At 40.8% G+C, this 20,688-nt stretch overlaps 1 protein-coding gene across 2 annotated transcripts in view; it reads left to right on the top strand.

The window, feature by feature from the left end:
• Positions 1 to 20,688, top strand: part of USP22 (ubiquitin specific peptidase 22) — a 93,026-nt gene that overhangs the window by 71,193 nt on the left and 1,145 nt on the right. For both annotated transcript variants that reach the window (XM_065031359.1, XM_065031358.1), the window contains 7 exons: positions 3,806 to 3,953; positions 9,780 to 9,885; positions 11,546 to 11,704; positions 13,820 to 13,946; positions 15,327 to 15,418; positions 16,852 to 16,914; positions 18,894 to 19,043. In XM_065031359.1, coding sequence (XP_064887431.1) covers positions 3,806 to 3,953; positions 9,780 to 9,885; positions 11,546 to 11,704; positions 13,820 to 13,946; positions 15,327 to 15,418; positions 16,852 to 16,914; positions 18,894 to 19,043 — 845 coding nt within the window. The remainder of the gene's footprint in view (positions 1 to 3,805; positions 3,954 to 9,779; positions 9,886 to 11,545; positions 11,705 to 13,819; positions 13,947 to 15,326; positions 15,419 to 16,851; positions 16,915 to 18,893; positions 19,044 to 20,688) is intronic.

Here is a 20,688-nt window from a genome sequence, read left to right as displayed (position 1 = left end):
CCAAGCATTGAATCTCTGTTTGTTTTAAAAATATCTGACTGCATCCATTAACATTCTCATTTATGCTACTTGAAACCTATTTCTCAATAGAGTCATGACATGAATTACACTGCATAAGAATGGAAAGGATTTGGGAATAACAGATAGTGGTGAAACTGGATGGAGGGAAGAGAAAACACACAGAATCCGTTCATTGAGCCTTTTGGCTGAAAGGGTTTGTGCGCTACTTTTTACCTACTGGTATTTGTGTGTTAGTTTTGCTTTGCCAGAGAACATTAATTTGAAGATGGTCCGTACCCTAAGGTTTACCTGGATCCTGTACAGCGTGACCGCTGGATATGGTGGGGTTAACGGGTCCGTGTTTCGGTGTGTTCTGGGACTGGAATAGCAAGAACAACTGGGAGTATATAGCAGAATGTAAAGAACAAAACCTGCTTTATTCCCATCATTACTCATCCTCGTGAGCCTATCAAAGTGCACAGCTCAGCTACGTGGAGAGTTGAGAAGTGAGGAGAAAAAGAAGAAAGAATGACATGATTTATGGCTTGGATGCTTGAAGATGTACACTGTTGAAAGGGCCTATGTGTAAAATAAGTTACAGCGAAGGTGTGAGGGAGAAAAAGTAGTTAATGCTCTTTACATAGAGAGGGGCCTTGCATTTTTTAATGGGAAATGCAGAGTTTGTGCCGATTTAGTAAAATCTTTTATCTGAAATAAGTATAGTACATACAGAGTATGTGCAAGCAAAGTGTTTTTTCTGCCCCCTAGAACCATTGCTCTTTGTTGAGAAGCCTCCGGTAGCTGTTATTTTCTTCTGAAAGGCACGTATATTACCCACTCCCTTTATGCCCTGTAAATTTTCACAACACTTCAAGTCTCGAGAATGTCTAAAAGGAGGTTTTAGCTTCTCAAATTGGATTGGAGCCTGGTGCAGGATTTATGCTTATAAGTTCTTGATTACAAAGCTTGGAGACTGTTGAGGTGATACACGTGCGGGATGGATCAGACGGATCTGTTTGTTCACCTAACTGGGAAACTTCTGTGCGTGTGTTTTTTGGCAGGAGGAGAAAAGTACAGATGTCTGTGGTGGTATGTTTGGTTTTTTTAAACCTGTAATATCTGTATATTTTCAGGAACAATAATGCAAATTACAAAGCTTGCAATCCTCTAAGGCCCCTATAGATTGTTCCTTTCAGAATCCAAGAGCAAGTGTTTTAAGTGCAAAAACGAATTACTGTTGTTTGAACCCTGGTTTGGGTCCTTTATTTTTCACTTCCCCTGGAACAGCAATTAAACAGCGTATTACCAAGCATTTTCTAATTGCTTGAACTACTTCTCTCCAAAGACAACTGATACTGCTGAATTGAAAACAAATTTAAATAAAATAAATGTTTAGAATTGTATTTGGAAGAACTGGGCCATTGAAATGTTTTTAAAGGTGATTTGCAAATACATAATTGTTTGCACACTTTAATTTAAAAGTTTGTATAATAGCGATTGAATAAGACTTCACATGGACTTCTTTCCTCTCTGGGGATTGGAACAGCCCTGATAAGCTGCTCTTCCCAGCAACAAGGAAATGTCAGAGGTGGGATGGATGGAAACATTGCAGTTGAAATATTGTGATTGAATGCGCTCTGATTCTTTTGTTTCATTTTTAATTTATTAGAATACTGAAGCTGTCCCCCACCCCCACGTATATTCAACAACGTTCTTACTAGGTGTGTTTCTAGTTTCTGCGTGATAATAGCCAATAATTTGATAAAGCCTCTTGTTAGATTCTTCTAATCCTAATGAAGCACCAGAGAATGTAAATTCTGCTGGCAGGTCTATGTCTGCAGTGGAGTAATTACAGAGAGTGCTGTTGGTTAAAATGACCGGAGAGCTCTGGGACTAATTGTAAGGAGTGACAGAACAGAGAAGTTTTATTGCTGCAGTTCCCTGAATTATGTTGCGCAGCAGCTGCGTCAGCAGATTTCAATTACCGTCCTACTGCTCCGGTCCCTTGGTGCCGTTCTTGTTGGCATCACAGTTAACTATTGATCTTTTTATTTATAGAAGCGTTTTGGGCTGTTTGGCTGCAGAGGTAGATCATCTTGTTTGGAAAAAGCAGAGCTAGCAATGAAGAAATTTCTTTGCCTGGAAATACACTGAAACCATATAGAAAACCCTACAAATATGAGGAGTAGATGAGAAGGTTGTGCTACCTTTAGTCTACCTGTCCCTCAAAATATATGTTTTATCTGGGCAGGTTTGTAGCACAATGCCTGTGCTTGCACGGATCTGAAATGCTCAGAGACTGGGGAGGGAGATACTTAGGGCTGATGAAGGAAACCTGTTTTTCCAATCAAAGTGAGAAATTGGGTTTTAAATCGTATTTTTGTTCTGTGTATTTGCTTCTTACTGTCCCCTATGTTTGGGAAGAGTAACTGAAAACAAACTGACATCGATTTGATGGGAACTTGGCAAAACATAATTGTGGTGTTGCAAGCACCCTGTACTGGAAAATACCTTTTCTAAAGGTTAGTGAAACCAAATTTTCACTTATTAAAAATAAATGCAGCCTGAAGGCCAAGTGAATAAACTCTTCTGGGCCTTTCCTGGCACCCTGCATGGACAGCACAAGCATCTCTGGTTTGCTTTGGGAACCGGTATGGTGGTTCAGGGTAGTTTTACACAAGACGGGACTGTTGGCTTTAGTCTCTGACTCTGAATGTCAGAATTGGCAGCAGAACTGGGGACCCAGGACGAAGAAGACGAAGAGTTGCAGCAGTAGCACGTGTATGGAAATGGAGAGAGGAAGGCAAGGAGCTGAACCTCAGCCCATGGAAACACAGACCCTTAGCATGGGGGGGTGGGTTATTTCTTTTTTAAGTGGGACCTGTTCTTTTAAAAAAGAAAACTGTCGGCAGTTGTGTTGTCCTCCTGTGTGCTGATTTACCTCCCAGCTGTGTCACCGCTCAGCAGTGGTGTTTCCCATCACAGTTTTGCTGACTGAATAATTTCTCTGCAGTCTCTAATACGCTTCTGGCAAAACCACCCGGGGCAATTTCAGTCCCTCCGGTAGCCAGCTCATCAGATTCTGAGTGAAGCACATTAAGAAGCAGATGCAGGAGCTGGTCCAGGACCAGGACTCCAGCAGTGACACCCTGACATTGGGGACAGGTGAATGAATGGGACCTTGCGCTCTGCAAATACTGTGCTGAATAAAGTCGTTTCTGTAAAGCTTTGTGCTGCTATAGGTGCACAAAGAAAGGCAAATACTGGCATGAAGCTGCTGTCCTGCTTGGAATTTTTTCCATGAGATGGGTCTTGGCAGAGCTGTTGGATGCAGATTTTCCATGGTTTGGGTCGGCGCTGGCTGACAGTTGGCATCAATATTAACATCTTCAGTGTGTGTCCTGATTTTAGGGGGCATGTAATTTGTGAATGAAATTGCTGATCTCTCGCAAACGTAGGATTTTTTTTTCTCTCCTCGCCAGGCTATTTTAATAAAAGCCAGTGGATCAGTAAGGAATTTTTGAGTGTTTGTGTCTGTTTCCCCACCCTGCTCGTGCCTTTTTTTGGCCAAATCATCACAAAATTATGAAATTTCAGGGGAGAAAACAGAGGTGCTTGGTTCTGACATCCATTCCTCAGTAGTCCGTGATAAAAAGCTGTCTCTGTATTTGATTATTAACGCCATCGGAAGTTAAATGGTTTAAATTTATCTGACTAATTGCACTCATTTAAAGTTTTTAATAATTAAACGCACTGAGGCTGTGTAACTTGTTAACAGTCATGTCCTTTTCTTTGCTTTGAGCAGTTTTACTCTGGGCACCGATCTCCTCACATTCCATATAGGTTATTGCACCTGGTATGGACTCACGCACGGCATTTAGCAGGGTACGAGCAACAAGATGCACACGAGTTCCTCATCGCTGCGTTAGATGTGCTGCACAGACACTGCAAAGGTAAGGCTGGTCCTGAGCCTGTGCTCAACAAGGAATATTGCATCAAAAGGAGGTAGAACAACCTCTTCTTAAATCCAAGTGTAGTATCTGCCAGTACAGCGCTCTTAAATTTCCTTTTAAAATGTGTGGTAGGCTTAAGGCAAAAGATTTATAAATAAATAAACCATTCTCACTGGCAAAAATTACCTGGAGTTAGCAGCAGACAAGCCTGTACATTGATCTGAATCACCATCGTGTTCTTCTCTTATTGGTTGTGAGTCACTGTCTTTTTCTTTTAAATTGCCGTTTTAATTCTATTTATACTGGAGGTAGTTAGAACTCTTACTCAGCGTGTCATGGGACTGATGAAAATAACATAAGAGAAGCCGTGGCTGTTCTGCTTAAATATTGTTCTAGTGTGTTTATGATGCCCGGTTGCTTACAGAAATGTGAATAAGAAGAAAGAATTTTTAGTATCTCTTAGTAATCTTTGCTATCTTTTAGTAATCTGTGTATAAAAAGCCATAATTGTCCAATACAGTAAAAGATGCTTTTAGAGGTGAAGTATCTAAGTCTTGAATTGATTTGCTACTCTCATATGACATGATGGATTTCGTGTTAGTTAACTGAACTCAATCTGAACTGAAAATTTCCCAATCTGCCTATGTTCGATTGAGCTTGATTCACTTAAATGCAGGAATTTTTACTATTCTTGCAAGGGAGAAATAGCAGGGCCAAACAAACAAATCCTTAGTCACTAAAGATAAGCTTTAAAGCACTCAACTTGCCTCTAGTGCTCCTAGAAAGGCACTTAGCGGTTAGTTTTTTGGCTTATCGGATGACTGTCAAAGGGAAGGTTGCTCCGAAATGTTTTCAAGTCTTGCTTTTATCTTGGAATTGGTCTTACATGGGAGCAGATGTGCTTGCTGAGATTCACAACAGATGTCCTCCGAAAGAGTCTTCTCCAAAAAGAGCGCTTCGAGGGACAGGAGTACATAGAACAGTTCTCTTGTGATTATTAATGTCTCTCACTTGACAATCACTAACCGAAATGCAATAAGCCTAATGAAACTGGTGTGGAAGTACTGCAGGATGGAGTCTGTCCAGATACTGAGCTCTCACTTAACGCTGAATAAACTCAGCTGCAAACACAAATATTTTGTGGTTCCTGTGAAGTTTCTGAACCACTAATCTAGCAAATCTTGAAGCTTTTTCATCATCTTTGATATAAAGTGATGTTCGTATTTCTTCTGTACTTCCCGATTAGTTCATGAAGGAGTAGTGTTTTCTTCTCAGAATTGTAAAGAAAGAAACTTGCAGCAATGCAAGTCCCTGTGCTCTTTTCAGACTGCTAAAGAACCTGCTAAAGTTTGGCTTTAAATGAAGAACCTGGCTGATGTGTCTTCTGGAATTACCAACAAAATCGAACTCTCTCAGCACTTACTTTATTCTTGGTTATTCTTTACAGCCTGGATGAAAATGAAACTCTGATCTGTCCTAAAACTTCGAGGGGGCGGGGGAGAAATGCATATCTATATATCTATATCTATATATATATATATCTCTTCGATATTCTTTGGAGAGGGTGTGTGCACATGTGAGATTCTTTTTCTACTGGGTAGTTATCACAGATGTGTTGAAAACATTCACTTCTGCATTGGTATCGAGTTTGGCAATGGCTTGGCCAGCTTGAATTACGGGGTTTTGCACCTTTGCTGCTGAGATTTTTATGGGTTGTGGGAAAGGGACCATTTACATGCAATGCAGGGGCTGAAATTCAGTTATTTAATGGATATCCTTAAGTTGGAGCTACTTGCATGGACATAACGAAGCTGCTGCACTAGATGCTTGGGATTGGTGCAGCCAGGTTTTTAAACTTCTGCTTCTGAAGAAATGGACCTTTATTAAACTATGTTGAATAATCTATACCACATCAAGGTAATTTAAAAGAAGTGGTTGAGCAGTTGTGTGGGAACCAAACTAGTTCATGTAAACTAGAACATCAAGTATGATCATGAGAAACAGCTTTTGGAATAAAATAGTTTGCTATTTAATGAGGAAGTTTTCCCACGTACATACTTGTGGATGCGCACAGACATGTGACGTACACCTATGTAAAAATACGATTACTAATAGTGAGAATAAGTCCCAGCGCTACAGTAAGCAAATAGTGCCTCCCCTGCCAATATTAAATATTTATTTCACTGAATCAAAAAAGCTTTTAAAGGTTCCAGTCAGTAGTAATCAAGTTCTACAATTAACATGCAGTGAAGTAAAAGAAGGTCACGGGGAAAATTTTGTCCAAAAGCCTTAGCTTTTGGCCGTTATTCATGATCACCGGGGTCAATGGAAGTGTCCCTTATGCTAAGAACTGGATAAATATCCAGTGATATTTGTTTGGCCGACATCGGTCATTTCTCCATTTTCCATTCTGTTTATTCAACTTTCTGGGAAGCGTCTTAGTGCGAGTCAGAGAAAGCTGTGAATGCTTGCTATTGATACATATTATTAGTGACACAGTTCAGAACACTGGCGGCCAAAGTAAAGCTGCAAAGTCAGTGTTAATAGTGTTGTGTTTTGATAAATGCCCCTTTTAAAATCTGGCAAGTTAAAAATTCCTTTTTCTCATTTAAAATACATAATGGAAGTTGGAGGCAAAACTTCTTTTTAAATTTCAAAACCAAAAGCAATGTTGTAATGTATAGCTGTTTGTACAGTTGTTATGTATGATTTACCGTTAGTAGAATATTAAATGCTTATATATTTCACAGAATCACAGAATCGACTGGGTTGGAAAAGACCTCAGAGATCATCCAGTCCAACCCTTGGTCCAACTCCAGTCCATTGACTAGATCAGGGCACTAAGTGTCATGTCCAAACTCAGTTTAAAAACCTCCAGGGCCGGTGAGTCCAGCACCTCCCTGGGCAGCCATTCCAATGCCTGACTACTCTCTCTGCAAAGAATTGCTTTCTAATAGCCAACCTAAATTTCCCCTGGCAGAGTTGAAGCCCATGGCCCCTTGTCCTATTGCTGACTGCCTGGGAGAAGAGCCCAATCCCCACCTGGCTAGAACTGCCCTTCAGGTAGTTCTAGAGAGTGATGAGATTAATTTGAACAAATTAATGTGCTTAGTTATTGTACAGATGCAGTAGTAACTTCTGTTTCTTTTAAAGAGTTGCATTTAATTTGAACCCAGATTTCTAAACTTTTTCTACCATTCTCTGAATTACATTCATAGATATATTGGTGTATTTTTAAGTCTGGTTTTATGCTCGCCAGTCTCTCACAAGAACTTGCTGGTTTCCCTAGTAGGGACTATGACCGGCTTTCAAACCAAAAATGTATAAAACTACAACCTCCTTTGTAAGACAGAAATGTTGAAGGGAACCTTGAGCACAACAATCTAGCAGCTTCTAGTTCTCAGCTGCACAATTTACCTCCTCTCAGCATCTGTTACATATCGACAAGCCTGAGTAGGTGGCAGTCTTATTTTATTCTTCCCCTCCTTTCCAACCAAATGTCATGGGAAATAATGCTGAGTGTGGGTGATGCCCTTCTGTGTTGCTGGGAACCAGCTCGCAGGGGATTCTTTTGAGACCCTCTCATCACTGAACCTAATCGACTTGCGTAATTAAAAAGGGGGTGTTTGTTCTGCCTGGGGTGGCTGGGGAAGCTGTCCAAGGGGACATCACCTGTGGAACAGGGACAATCTCTAGACACAGGTTCTCTGCTTCTGCTCCCTTGAAACAAAGCAGAGGGAGATGACATTGCAGATGCTGAGGTGACAGGGATGTGGCGGTTGCATGTTGCTTCTTTAAAAAGGAAAAGCATGAGTTTTAAAAACATGAATAAAAACCATCTTCTTTTAAATCCACATGTAAGCTTTAAAGCTTATAAGTGATCTTTTTCCAAAGGTGAAGAATGTCTTGTGCAGTCTTTATACAGTATGCCCTATTCATTAGCATAATTGAGACCTTATAAGGATCTTAAGTTCAGGAAGATTTAGCTGAAATTCCCATCAAGGAGCGCCTGAGACACGGGGTCTGACAACCCTCAGCTTGAACCTCAGACATTTGAAATCTGATTTTAGAGCATTTTGTGCAAGAACCATTTTAAGGAAACACTGTGCTTTCCTTGACAGTTCAAACAGAAGTTTCTAGAGCCGGCAGCCAAGTGAGGGCTTTTCGGGGGCATTGAGCATCTAATTAACAGAAGTGGCCCAGTGCAGCTTAGGAGGTGTCACCTGTGTCTGCTTTTCCACTCTTAGTATCAGGTGGAACCTTTGTCAGTTTATGTAATATTTTTCAACAAACTTCTAAAGCTTCCTTGGAAAACCAAAATTTATTCCTTCCTGCTGCAAGAAGACTCCAGCACCTTAGATACAAGGAAAGTGATGGGTTTTTCCCCCTGTGCTTTTAGTTTCTTCAGGTGTTTTTTTGACATACTTGACTAGAAATTGATTATTCTTGAGCAATAGGTGTGTTTTTGAGGAGTCACCATCTTAGTATTTTGGTTTCTGAGATTAAATACTTCCTAGTAAGTTAAAGCTACCTGGCAGAACTTCGTTCTGTCTTAGTGGTTTCTGCTGGAGGAGATTGGAAGACGTCTTAAGCCAAAATAATTAGCTGGTGCTGTGAAATAGCGTATACATCTCTGTTTACAAAGCAAAACCAACTGCATCTACCCTACCCGAGGAAATAAGCAGTGCAGCTTTGGAAACCAAAGGAAAAACGTATTGCTCGTGGCTCACCTGTGGGAATGGAAGGAGCACGGCTTCAAAGCTGAGAACTGCGCCAAGACATTTTTTGGTTATTTATTTAACACTTTGGTTAGTCTAAGAGAGCTGGGTTGGCCTAATCTCAGCTCTCAAATGATAAAAACGAATTGCTGTGCTCCTGAGACTTGGCAGCGACGGTTTATAACGCCTAAAAGATGGGTACGCGCTCATTGTGTCCCTTGGGAACACAGAGGATCGCTGTGTCTCTGGAGAAGCTGGAGGAGGACGCGGCACTGATCTCCCCGCTTCAGATAAGGACATCTTTCCTTTTCTCATTGGCGGAAACTTGAAGGGAAGGTGCCTGTTTATGTTGAAAGGCCACAGAATCACAGAATGTCAGGGATTGGAAGGGACCTCAAAAGCTCATCCAGTCCAATCCCCCTGCTGGAGCAGGAACACCCAGATGAGGTTACACAGGAAGCAGACAGCCAGCCGGAGGTTAACGAATCCTAACAAACCCCCTCCCCTCACTCGACCCTGAAAAGTTGACTGGGATAGAATTAAAAACTACCGTTTGCTGAGCTTTCTCCTCCATGTTCATTTAGGAAGATAATTTGCTGTTGAATACTCGGCCTAAGCAGAAATTAGTGCTTCTGTGATAAAGAGTTGGTTGGTTGTTTAGATATAAATGTCACACGGTGGATCTCTAAGTGAAGTTTAAATGGTCTTTTTCACGAGCGTCCTTGGCACCTCCTCTGTCTTCGGAACGGATCTTTGCACCAGATAGTGCAAAGCAAATCTCTGTGAGGGGAGACACCCTGAAAAAGGGGTTGGTTGATGGGTGATGTCAAACTTCACCTCTACAGCAGTTTACTGCATTTAGTCACCTTCTGTTTATCTTTTCTATTTTGCTAGGAATTCTCTTTCCTCGTTTTTCTTTAATGCACGGCATTTTCTGGGTTCCATATTGGCCATGTGAACTTGCAGCACGTTTCTAAGTTCGCATTGTAAGTTATAAAGAGTTACTGGAGACACAGCCCAAGACAAACTGCTGTGGAGACACAGCCCAAGACAAACCGCTGCTCCCTTGGGATTTTTGACTTCTGAGTCTGTATTTGCGTTCCTCCAGGTGATGATAATGGCAAGAAGGCGAACAACCCCAACCACTGTAACTGCATCATAGACCAAATCTTCACAGGCGGACTGCAGTCTGATGTTACCTGTCAAGTCTGCCAGTAAGTAATTCTTTTAATAATTCTACTAATTTCTGTTCATTTCTAACTCTGCTTTGAAGCTATACACCCTCCAGTGCAACAGTGTACTGAATCTTCCTTGAATACCAATAAAACACCAGCAAAATTCCAGCAAGATGTGAGCTGTTCAAATACAGCATCAACTAAATGCAATCAGTTAGTAGTTAACCGTCATATATTAAGACATAAAGCTACTTGGAAAGTATCGCAGGCTTGTGGACATAAACTTATTAGTCTGTGAAAGGTTGTTCTTTTCCAAGTAAATGAGGGAAGGACTTTTATGATCTCCTTGGTTTTGAAAATATGTAATTGCCACTACATTTGAAGAAAAAAAATCTGACATGCAATTGTATTTTCCTTCAGTTTGGAGCCTTGTGTGTCATCAGGAGAGGTTTTAAAGAGGCTGATGCTAATGTAGGTTCAGGTACCAGCAAGTGAATGTCTTCCAAGAGTAAGGAAAAACATATTTGTTGTTCTGCTCTATGTACTGGAGCAAGTTTGCGTCTCTTTCGAGATGTTTGGTGTTGCCATAGTGCACAAGTCAGAGTTCTTGTTTTTTGTTCTATCTCGCATTCTTTATAATTCCGCACGCTGTCCTGCAGATGGACTGTCGTGCTGTGCTTGTTTGAATCTGCTTTATTCTCTTTCCTGGAAAGATTTGCACAAGACTTACTGTAAGGAAGACATATCAAATCTTGTTCTTTGCCTGGTAGAGCCACAGAATCCTTATATGATAATGAAAAGCTTGATGTGTCATGACACAATATTAGCATTGATGAAACTTCAACAAAAGAAGTTTTCTTGTGAAAATTGACAACTTTTGCAAAATGAAGCTGGAAAAAAGGCAGAATGTTGTAGGCTTAATGAGACTGTAGAGTGAAAGACACTGGTTTTAGAGGAACAGGGAACTCAAAAAATAAGCATAACAAGAATAGACAGAAAATGCTTCCGAACTAGGAGCTTAGACCCCTGAAGTTCTGGAGTTCTCTTAAAAACATGCACGCTGAAAGAAAATACTTGAGTCAATACAAGTAAAAAATTTGAGCAGCTTTTTTCTATAGTGTAGCTGTTGGCTCATCTTCAACTGTCTTGCAGAGAAATCTGAGGGAGATCGTGCGCTGCTGCTTGATGCAGTTATCCTTTGGCTTCTCAAATTCCAGATGTTGTAGGAGATGCTAATACGAACTGCAAAGCTTAATTCTGTGCATTACTGTATAGCAAATTGTCTTCCATGTCTTGACCAGAAAAACATTGTTCTAAACCAGTTGGATTGCACATAGTCATAAGCGTAGATGTTAACTGGTTTATACTGGTCAGTAGTGTGACCAGCACCTCTGAGTAACCCTGCTTGTTCACTTTGGCTCAAAGGGCTCCATTGAGTGGGAGAAAGTATTATATGCTTGTATTTTGCATTTAGTATGTCACATATGTTTCCTAAAACATAGGGCTTTTAAATATTCAGAAAAAGAATCAGTTGTGGAAAAACACTCTGGAGCAACTATATTTTCTGTCATCTTTGAGTGCCCTCTAGGGGTGATGTAGATCCCATAGTTCTTAAAGTATCTGGTGTGTACCCTGAAATGAGAGAGACTGTTAATTTTACCTCCTTGAAACATGTACTAAGCTGCTTGCTTTTTCGTAGTGGCGTTTCCACAACGATAGACCCGTTTTGGGACATCAGTTTGGATTTGCCAGGCTCCTCCACCCCGTTCTGGCCGCTGAGTCCGGGGAGCGATGGCAGCGTCGTGAACGGGGAAAGCCACGTCTCGGGCACCACCACGCTCACAGACTGCTTGCGAAGGTACCGAATGAGGCAAATGCCATCTTTGGGCTCAAAAAGAATTTGGCTTCATTTGTTCTCCAGGTGGCACCGAACAATGGAAGTAAATGATGCTTCGTCATGGCATTATCCCCAAACATTTCCTTTAATACATATTTTATTTTTTGCGTAAGGTGAGAATGCAAAGAAGGCTCAGAGCAACAGTAGGTGTAACAAGAAGCAATCAAAACCAGTTGCCACACGACTCAAAACCAAATTTTACATTGGCTGCTGCCAGGCAATGTCATTTTAAAAGATGATGTTCTTGGTTGTGTCAGCTAAGCAAGCACATAAAACGAGTTCACAATGCATTTAATACTTGTCTAAATTCAAGTATGAATCTGATTTTGCTCTAAGCAGAGCTGAGGGTCAGCTACTGCCAGTTTAGTTACGGGGATGGCATTAAGAATCAAAAGAATAGAGCTTTCAGAAAGAAAAGATAGTTTTAAGTGGGAAATTTAGGCATCTTGAAAACAGTTAACTAGAGAGAATATTAAGGCTTCATATACAGTTAACTTGGCTCTTTTAGCAGATCTGAAAGTCATCCTCTTGTGACAAATGCAGATGTTTATCAAAGATATTTGTCTGAGGAAGAGGTTACATGTAGCCTGGGGCAAAGCTAATCTTCCTGAAATAAAAATTCACAGCCTCTGACATCTGATTTCTAACCTTCTTTGTACCTTTAAGATCAATAATTCTAAGAAAACAAGGGAATTAGTACAAATGAGAAATTGCTGATGCAGGAATGCATTGAGAGGCAAAACCAGTTGAATTTTGGTGATTTTCTTTGATGTGGGGATTAACAGAATCAGGGAGAGATTACAGTAGGGAAGGAAAAACATCCAAGTTCAAAGATGCTCTCAAGGAGTATGGATTTGGGAAAAAAGTTGAACTCTAATGTATGAAGAAGATGGGTCTAGGTTTTTGCCCAAAAGTTGGCCAGCAGGTTGAATATTAGATTCAAACGAGGGAGGTGTGTCACTTCATGTCAACCAGTGTGGCCATGCAACTTGAAGTTGGTTTGGAGAAGGAAGGATTGAGCAGGAATAGGACAAAAACCAGAAAGATACAGGCACTGCAGACAACAAGAACAAATGTATAAGATTTAAGAGAGAAGAAAAAGACTATCAAAAACCAAAACCAGATAATTGTGGTACATAAGCTGGGTAAAGGAAATCTGGTTAATCAAACAAAAGGCTGTGATGATGATTTAATCCTGGAGGCTGCATTGACCATGGACAGAATGAAGCAAGGTAGGGTTAGCAATGAGTGCCTTAATGTATAATATCCAATTATATTTCAAAATATTTCATCTCAAAAGTCTTAGTTGTAAAGCAGCCTCTTGAGAGATGATTTATTTGCCCCACAGAAGTCTAAACTTGGAGGAAAAGACTTAGCGGTCCGTCCTCCTCGCCTTTTCTGTGCTGACAGTTTCTGAAAAAGTGAGAGATGTTTTGCCTTAGTGAGAACATAGAGGTCGTATATTTTCTCTAAGCCGTTCCCTATTCTGTAACGGTCTCTTCCTACAGCTCCCTTGGGCAGTTTTGTCTGAAATTTTTGAAAGGGATTTTTCTAGTTGTCAACACTTGGGTTTTCTTGGAAGATATCTGTGTTTTGAAAAGAGCTTTGTGTTTACAGCCCCTTCCATCTCGGAGCTTTGATCCCAGCCCTGGAGGGCTACAAGCTGGAACAGTGTCCTGCAGATCGCATGCAGCTGGGCGCAGAAGTCGTGTCTTCTTGCTTCAGAACTTCTATATCAATGGTTTTGGTTTTGAAAACAAAAAATCTTTGCTTTCTGTATGAAAATCAGCTGTCCTGTTGCAGGAGATGGACGAGTATTTCGCCCCTTTCTCAGACACTGATGCATTTCAGCGCAGTGTTCCAAAGTGGAACAACGATAAATGTCAGATTATATCTGAACCAGAGCACTTTACATTATTATAGGTGTCGGGGTTTTTTTCAAAATTATGCTTAAAAGCCATGAACTCTGTCTCTTGTGGTGCCAGTGACCCATAAGTAAAATAAGTGTTTTTCAGCCTCTGTGGAAAATCATCACATCATTTTGTGCATCCCTTTACTTTTTAATATTTTTTTCAGGTTTACAAGGCCAGAACATCTAGGAAGCAGTGCCAAAATCAAATGTAGTGGTTGCCATAGCTACCAGGAATCTACCAAACAACTCACTATGAAGAAGTTACCCATTGTGGCCTGTTTTCATCTCAAAGTAAGTTCACAAAGGGGGCAGGCAGAGCAGAGGGCGCGTATTCCTCTCTGAGAGGATGAGCTGCATTCCTGGATGGATCTTCTGGCTTCCACTGACCAATCTTTTCTAATACATAATGTAAAGAACAGCTTGCATGCCCAGCTAGGCTTTTTTATTAAGATAGCATTACGTTATCTATATTGCAGTATGGCACTGTGAACTTTACTTGTCAGAATCTAGAAACAAAATGGAAGTACAATAACTGAACCAGTGTAGAAACCAGTCTCCAATAACACTCATCCTGCATGGTAACATTTTTACCCTACACTTCTACTGGAAAAAAACAGCATTTTACCAATGACCATAATGGCTGGGACACTCGTGCTTTCAGATGTTCACTTCAGATGTTGCGCGTTTTATTTTAGTTTAGTTTATTATTGTAGAGTAGTTGGCAAGGTATACCTGGGTGATTCTGCTCTTTTGGGCGAGTCAATGTGAATGTGCTCAACCTCAGTTATTTGTGTTATCCAGAATGACTGAATTTTCCTGAGTGACCGTGTTGTCCTGTCCATGCAAAATGCAAATTTCATTTCATGTTTAAAGTGAAAAAGAAATGCAAAAGATAAGAATTACAGAAGTCTCAGCTGTTCACGGCGAGATCTGTTGCTAGGGAATTGTTATGGCACCACAATTGGAAAATAATTAACTTGAAGTGTAAATAGAGCAGAATTTCTGAGAAATGGGGAGAGGAGCTGCCTTGAAATAGAAGCTCATTCATCTCTTTCTGTTATTTGTTCCCGTTTCCATTTAATGTTCAACTGAGAAGATGAGGAGAGGATGGTGGGTATAAGTCTCTTTGGTGGAGGGACAAAGCTCTTTTTATGATCATATTCCATTTTTGCCTTAATTTGAATTGGTGTCCCTGTGTGGGCTTGACTCCTGTCACTGGAGACGACTGGATGGGTGGATTAAGCGTGTGGATCTGATGGCAAGCTCTCGTTGTCACCAGTTTTGTAGGCAGCAACCTAATATTTGAATAGTGTGTAGTACAAATGAGCCCAAGGTTGGGTAAAGGCTGTGTGTGCTGCCTCTGTTTAATATATTTTTTTCTCTTAATGTCAGTTGGGAATGAATTTGTGTGTATGGATGTTAAGGTAAACAATCTAATTAACACTGTATTTTTCCACCACAAATTGCAGTTTATTTTCCTGCTAGCCATACATTAGCATTTACACAGGGGTTCCCAGCCCTGATAGTTGGTAGAAAAAAATCTGGGAGTGTCCCTGGCTACTGGCTGCTAATATGCTGTCATGTTGTTGTTCCTAAGCTTAGGAGCTTTATAAGACAGAACACTTAGCCTTTCTCTAAAGAGAAACCAACATTGTTCTGCTTTGTCTACAGCGGTTTGAACACTCAGCCAAACTGAGGCGGAAGATCACTACGTATGTCTCGTTTCCGCTGGAGCTGGACATGACACCATTCATGGCTTCCAGGTGGGTACCGAGTTCCAAACCCCGCAAAGACCTGGACAGAACTGGTTACCAGTTCATGCACGTGCATCATGAAACGTCCTTGAATCGAGGTTATAGAACAGTATGTATAACAATCCTTCTGCCGTAAGCTTCTCCTTGAAATGTGCGTCTTTTCTAAACTAATTTTTAGATAAACTGTTGAGTTTTGTCTGCCAGAAAAGGCTTTCTATTTAAACATGAATATTTTTTTGTTAAAGTGTGTTATGTTTCTGGTTACATGTTAAATTTATAGACTAAGATCTCTGCTTTGGTCCCCTCACCTGAGTGCCCACCCACCAGTCATCTTGTGTAATTAGGCGGACCAGGCATAACCTGATGCCTAACCTAATAATTCTGAAGCTAAAAAAATCCTTACCCTTTATTCCTGCACACACGCAAATCTGAGGGTTTTTGTTTCATACATTCAACTTCTGTTTAGAGAATGCTGCAAGAAGAAAATACTTAGTCCAGATTAAAATGAATGTTTCTAATTGGGATTTAAACAGAAACAGATTTCTCCCACTTCCCAGATAGTGGAAGACATGACGTTCATACAAATGTACCTTTATGAAAGGAATTTAATCAGTGCGGTCAACAAGTATTTGTCAGGTATTCCATTCAAATATATGAGAGGATATTAAAATTTAATTTATATTTGAAGCAATGGAGAAAGCCCCAAAACATGGTATCTCTTAACACAAGAGCTCTATTTGATGCTAAAATTTCACTAGTAATTTCAAGCTTTCTGTCTTCCTGCCCCACACCAGAGAAAAGTAGATGCTGCTTCTGCCAGGAGAGAAAGAAGAGCCCTGAAGCTCTGTTAAGTACTGTTATATTAAGAATATATAGATTTTGGGGCTTCCTTGTTCCTCTGTGGTGAATTCTCCCTGGATAGAGTGGGCTCTGCTGATGAAAGGTATCAAACATAATGGAATATAGATGGGATAATCAGCAGGCATAACTCAGTAATCTGAATTTCCTCGGCTATGAAATCAACAGCGTAATCCTATTGCTGCTGTCAAAACGCAAAACGAATTTACAAGTCAGAGCCAGGATGATTGACCCATCACAGGATAAAGGATTGATGTAATTAGATATTTTTCCAGGTTTAAATTACAAATCTTTTCTTAACCTGTTTTTAAGCTTTTTAGATAGGACATTTGATGTAGACAGATCTGTATTTGCAGCGCTGAAGCCTCGACCGGGAGGAGAAATGGTGTTTCTTATGTAGCGTTACTGTGAGAACAAATAAAGCACCTTTAGCATCCTAATCAGCGGCGCTTCTCTGCTGCTCCGCAGCGTTTTGCTTTTGAATAAGGACCTGGATTTGGCAAACAAGCTGTGTCGTGTAAAACCTGTTTCCTCACTTTGGAAAGCCACTGCTTTAAGTGACTGGATTTTTGTGTGTGTTGCAGTAAAGAGAGCAGAATGAACGGGCAGTACCAGCAGCCGACGGATAGTCTAAACAATGATAATAAGTAAGTGGTTCATTCCATGACTCCTATTGCGCGAGTTGGCTTCTATATACTTCATATATACTTCTATATACTGCAGTGCAAAGTGAATTTCCATATTTGACAGCAAAGTCTGAACTGATGCAAAATAAACGTTCATTCCCTACAATCACCTGCCATTTCATGGTTTTGCGGCAGCTGACTTTCAGATCTGAAGGTGGTAACCCCAGCAATGGGTCTATGAGCAAAACTAAAAGCTATGGCTACGGTGTTAAAAAGGACTGGGTGTTTCATTTAAATAATCCACTTTATATTGCAATAGAAAAGGGAGTTCCAGAGGACCGACAAAAAGTTTACAGAACACTGACACTCAAAGTCCCAGGTACACTACCCTGGTAGTTCTGGGGTCTCTCTGTCAGGTGTTGATTCCAGGCAGAATAAATGACAGACTGGTATGGGACTCGCTTAAGAATGTAAAGGGAGCGTCATTGAAACTAGTATCTGTAGCTTTATGGGAACAGAGATGTCACACAAACCTTTCTTTTTTAATAAGGTTACAAGTTTGGTTGCTGCAGTCGTGTGCTGATGTGTATTTAAATTCTTCAAGGCACTTTCATTTGGCACTAAAAGTTTCATTAAGAAACCAGAATCACACAATGGATTTACAAACTAGCTGACCAGTGCAGTTGTCTTACAGGCAGGTACCGGACAGGTGTTACATGTAGTCCTGTAGCGATTGATTTATTAGGCTTATGGTGTTTAATAGCATTAGCAAAGATCTGGAAGAGAACACAACTGAGCTCTGTTGAGGTTTGCACATGATTTAAGTTGGAGAAGTTGTTAACAATGAAGAGAACTAGGCAAGGAGAGCAGAGGCATCGGGGCTGCTTAGTGACAGCTGGGGCAATCCTAGAGCCCCCACTCGGAGCACAGTGACATCTATTTGAACTGAATTAAAGGATTCCACTGGGAAAAGGGTGACTTGATAAATCTGTGGCTCCATAGACAGCCAGCTGAACAGGTACCTTGTTGTGGCACCACTATGTCAGGAGCTCTGGGAACTTCCTGCTTAAGTAGGAGAATATCAAGTGAGATTAGAGAGATTATTTTACCGTTGTGCAGCTGTGTTTGTATCCCAGTTTTGAGGACAGCATTTTAAAGAAAGAGTTAAAGAGGGTGGAGAACATTTGACAAAGAGCCACAAGTATATGTAAGACTGGAAACAAAATTGGAAAGGAAAGGAAAGGAAAGGAAAGGAAAGGAAAGGAAAGGAAAGGAAAGGAAAGGAAAGGAAAGGAAAGGAAAGGAAAGGAAAGGAAAGGAAAGGAAAGGAAAGGAAAGGAAAGGAAAGGAAAGGAAAGGAAAGGAAAGGAAAGGAAAGGAAAGGAAAGGAAAGGAAAGGGTGCAACTTGATCGGTATCTTTCTTTGGAACACAGAAGTCTGCTGGCTTTCAGGCTTGAAGGCAAGTGCACAGCAGCATCTGAAAGCTGGAAGTTGAGGCTGAATATATTCAGCATTTCAAAATAGGTACAGACTTTCCAGATTAAGGATAATTAGTACAGCAATTTATCACTAGACATATTTAAGATTAGCTGTGTTCAAGATTACCTCCTTTTCCATCCCCATACCTCAAATGCATTTTTCTGGTTCACTAGAGAAAGTAATTGAGGGAAGGAGAATTCAGACTAGGTAATCAGTGGTCCTTCTTAGGAATACATCAATATTGATGTATTTTAGAATAAAAATCTTCAGTAGCCAGTATTGGTAAAGCTGATAACTGTCATCAGACTGGAGCGTTGCAGTGACAGCAAGACAGAAAAAGGAAAGTGTGTTTCTTTTCCCTGGGCAAGGACACCCTCTTCCCAGTTAAGTGTTAAGAGCTGGTGTTCTCTTGATGGGTCAGGTCCTTTACTGTTGCTACACATGTTTATGGACGTGTCTAAAACATCGGTTGTTTTTTCCCCGTTTGATCTGTGTATTCATTAACTTCTTTCCACACCAGGTATTCCTTGTTTGCAGTAGTTAATCACCAGGGAACCTTGGAGAGCGGGCACTATACCAGCTTCATCCGGCAGCACAAGGACCAGTGGTTCAAGTGCGACGATGCCATTATCACCAAGGCTAGCATTAAGGATGTGCTAGACAGTGAAGGGTAAGTTGGGAACTGGGAAGGGGAAAGGAAATTTTGACCTTTGGGTTTTCCTTACTTGCAGCTAGAAGACCCTTTCATCATAGAGAAGACTTAATTTTTTCTCTTTGAATATCTAATGTCTCGGTGCTTCGGGATGTTGCTTTATAATCCTGGGTTTGTTGAAGAGGCGAAGGGTGAGGGACAGCAGCTGGTGCGGCAGTGTCTGTCACTGGTGCTCGTGTCTGAACTCTTTCTTGCCCTTTAATAAGGGACTCTGAAAACCAGAGTTATATGATCATCCAGTATTGATCTCCATGACACAATCCAGTCTTTGTCCACAGAACCTTTGGATTACTATGTGTAAACGATTTGAAGAAAAGCTGTTAAGAAAATACTGTGAACCAGAGTCACGAGGCTATATGGGAGGCAGGTATAGAACAGCAGCTGTTTCGTAGCTCATCGCTTTAAATTGATTGCGGATTGACGTTATGGTTTCAGATATTTGCATTAGACAAGTATTGGGAGTGCAGAGCAGTAGTTTGCAAGGAAAGCACCTTGGTGTTGGTCATTTGAGGGAAGCTTTGGGGACCAGTATATGTTTCGAGAATAAGGTAACTTAAAATCTGAAGTCTTCATTTTGCGTCTTCAACTGTGGACTCAGTACTGGAAAGATAAGCCTTTATTGTTCCTGCGTTAATTATTCCTGACATTTCCATGGGTTGCTGCAGGCGCAGATGTTCAGTTTGTAATTTTATTTTAACAGATTTTATCATTCTTTTTGAACTTCAACCAGGAAGTAAAAAAAAAAAAAAAACACAAACAAATCTGTCCTATAATATCTGAATATTAGTGTTAAATGATATGAATGATATGACAAGGTAACTTGTGCTTTGAGGTCATCAGAAAAACAAGTGGTTTTCCTTCAGTAACAAGGCTCTGGTCCTTGGCTGGGGTATGTCTGGAAGAAGCTGCCCTAGGTAAGGAGGAGAGGACACACAACACAACCGCTGCCCATCTGCCTCGTTACAGGCTGGTTCGAGCTCCATTTTCACTGGTTCAGATAAAGACTGACACTAAAGCAGATCTGCAGGGTGTAAGGGAAGCTGCATAGGGCATGAGACGGAAGGACAATAATTGAAAAGTCTCAAAAGCGCATCAAAGCATTTTAAGAGCCATGCAGTGAGAAGAGCAGGTAGAGATGAGTCCAGTTCCCTCCAACATACAACTGCTTGAGGGCTGGGCTCCGTTATGTAGCAGTACACATAAAGTAATTAAGGACAGGAAGAATTGCATCCTGTTAAAACACCAGATTTGAGTACAGATTGAGACATTAGATATTTGAGTTGGATTTGGCTGCGACGCGAGTTTTCACCCACATGCCTGGTTCTTCGTTTTCCTTCTCTAACAGTAAAATGGCAGACAGTTTGCAATAATCCTGACGCCTTGGTAATGTGACTCTAAAGCAGCACTTGCATCTTAAAGCACCTCTGTTGTATTTTGTGTCATGTGAGTGTTAAATAGATGCCACCTGTCTGGCCACCAGTGTGATCTAATCTTGTGGAGCTTTCAGTTTCTAAGTAAATTGTGCCACAAGAAGGTTTGACTGTTTGATGTACAACTGTTCTCTTTCCTGAGTCGCTGGTGGAATTATTTCAGCTGGCTTCCC

This window comes from Columba livia, chromosome 15, assembly GCF_036013475.1.
Source record: "Columba livia isolate bColLiv1 breed racing homer chromosome 15, bColLiv1.pat.W.v2, whole genome shotgun sequence".
Classification (NCBI taxonomy): Eukaryota; Metazoa; Chordata; class Aves; order Columbiformes; family Columbidae; genus Columba; species Columba livia.
The sequence above is the reverse complement of the archived record's forward strand: the minus strand, read 5'-3'. Positions and strand labels throughout refer to the sequence as shown.